General features: G+C 60.4%; 1 protein-coding gene across 1 annotated transcript; it reads left to right on the forward strand.

Moving 5' to 3' along the window:
- Positions 1-2: 2 nt before the first annotated feature.
- Positions 3-992, forward strand: SEPW1 (selenoprotein W, 1; the record flags this gene model as incomplete). The annotated part of the gene is made up of 4 exons (XM_014541865.1): positions 3-401; positions 484-537; positions 710-784; positions 902-992. Coding segments are annotated over 4 exons (618 nt in total), but the record flags the coding sequence as incomplete, so codon positions are not given.
- Positions 993-2,162: the final 1,170 nt, after the last annotated feature.

A 2,162-nucleotide genomic window follows, 5' to 3' on the forward strand; every position in this document is an offset into this window, starting at 1 on the left:
GGGGTGCTGTTTCTGCAGTTCTCATCCTAACCCAGTTCTCTCCTGTTCTCTCCCGCCCTTCTCCTGCTCATGCTCGTGGTCTCCGTGTCGCCCCCTTTTCCTGTGCGCCCTGGCTCTGTGGGTTTCCTTTGTGTGGGTGTCTCCCTCCTTCCCATGTCCCTGCCTCCCCATCTCTGTGCCGCCCCCCAACCCTCTCTGTGTGTCTTTCCTCTCTCTTGCGGGTGTCTGTCCCCTTGGTTTTATCATCTGTGTCCCCTGCTTCATTTCCTCCTGCCCCCTCCTGTTTCCCTCCATCTCCCCACAAACCCCCGTCTCTCCCCGGATTCCGACTCCTTCTCCCCACCTTCTCCCTCTCTCCCGGACTCTCTCCCACCAGTGGTGCCTGAGGCTACAAGCCCAAGGTAAGCTAGTGGCTGGGAAGATGGGGAGGAGGGCTGGCTGGGGTGGCCCCCGTTGACCCCTATTGTGACCCCACCCCTGCAGTATCTTCAACTCAAGAAGAAGTTAGAAGATGAGTTCCCCGGACGCCTGGACATCGTGAGTCTTGGGGGCAGGGGAGGGACTCACACGTGGGTCACACTGCCTGTCCCTCAGCCCTGCTGTCAGTGGGGTGTAGGGGCAGCCCACCCTTCACCCTCTTCCTCACCCCTGGGAAGGGTCGTGTGTCCCCAAGAGGGCGTCTCAGCCCCTCCAACATCTCTCTCCCCAGTGCGGCGAGGGGACTCCCCAGGTTACCGGGTTCTTTGAAGTCATGGTAGCAGGGAAGTTGGTTCACTCTAAGAAGGTATGTCTGTCTCCATCCTGCCTCATTTTGGGGCTGGTGTGGGGGAGGTGGTGGTGGATGGGGATGGGCTTGGCGTCTTGGTCCCAGCTCACCCCTTTCTTCTTCCTTCCATCCCAGGGAGGCGATGGCTTCGTGGACACAGAGAGCAAGTTTCTGAAGCTGGTGGCCGCCATCAAAGCCGCCTTGGCTCAGGCCGGAGTGCCCTGAAGGCGGAGGTGAGGGGCCCCGCTCCTAGACCCTAGAGGGGACCCCTGGTTCCTAATGTGCTCCCAACCCATGCGGCCTCCTGCCCAGTGCACTCCCGGGCCAGCGGCCACTGCCACGCTGTTCTCGGGGCCGAACCCCTGCCTTTCAGCACCTTCTGAGCCTGATTTCCAATTTCAAAGCCAACAGGTTCCGGACAATCCCCAAACCCCACCTCTTCTAGGACAGGGCCCCCCGTCCGGAACCCGGGAGAGCATAGAGGCATTTCTGCCACCCTCCAAACGCCAATGCCACCCTCCCCCCACCTGGTGTCTAGCACTGAGACCCCGACCCCAGTGCACTGTGGGCTCAGGTACCTGTGCCAGGTGCTTCAGCTCGAGTCCTGATAGAGAGCTCTACGAGGACAGAGTGAGGGCCCCAAAGTGGAGGGGGACGTGGACATTTCAGTTAGCGCGATGCCAAAGTGCAAAGGTCATGCCCTGTGTGGGTCTGAAATGAAGGGAGCCTCCCCTGATTGGAAACAACGACCAAGAGCCGTGTCATTTCAAAGCTGCAGGAGCTGAGGAGGTGTGGGCTGTTGCTGTCAGGAGAGCAGGAGAGTTGGGGGGGGGGGGGTGTGCCACCACATGGGACTTGAATACGTAATGACTCGAATGGAGCGCCTCCCATTGCGTAATCACACCATTTGTCGCTTCCAAACTGTGAGGAAGTCAGAGGCGTTGGCTGTGTCAGCCCGCGGTCCCCTCGGATCCCAGAGAGGTCCGTCAGGGGTGATTTCAGCTCCAGAAGCAGCAACGGGATTGACGTAAAGGAAGGAGAGAGGGAAAGAGTGATTGCGTGGTTTGTGAGTGCAAGGGGTCCCCAGACCAGCCTCAGGTGTGGCGATTTGCTAGAAGGACTCAGAACTCGGCGAAGCTGATCTACCCCGGTTACGGTTCATTATGGGGGACGGGTAGAGGCTGTCAGCCCAGGGAAAAGGTGCGGGGGGGGGCGGTCCAGGAGAGACCAGGCGTGAGCCCCCAGTGAGGTCAGGCTGACGACACTTAGTCCTCCCAGCAGAGGCGTGTGGCCACAGGCACGCAGTACTGCAGCCCGGGGAGGTCACCTGGTCCTTGGGGGCCAGTCATGCAGACATAGCGGAGTGCCGCCTGGTTGGCCTTTATTTCCCACCCCC

The sequence above is a fragment of the Myotis brandtii genome, unplaced genomic scaffold (genome assembly GCF_000412655.1).
Source record: "Myotis brandtii unplaced genomic scaffold, ASM41265v1 scaffold2800, whole genome shotgun sequence".
NCBI lineage: Eukaryota > Metazoa > Chordata > Mammalia > Chiroptera > Vespertilionidae > Myotis > Myotis brandtii.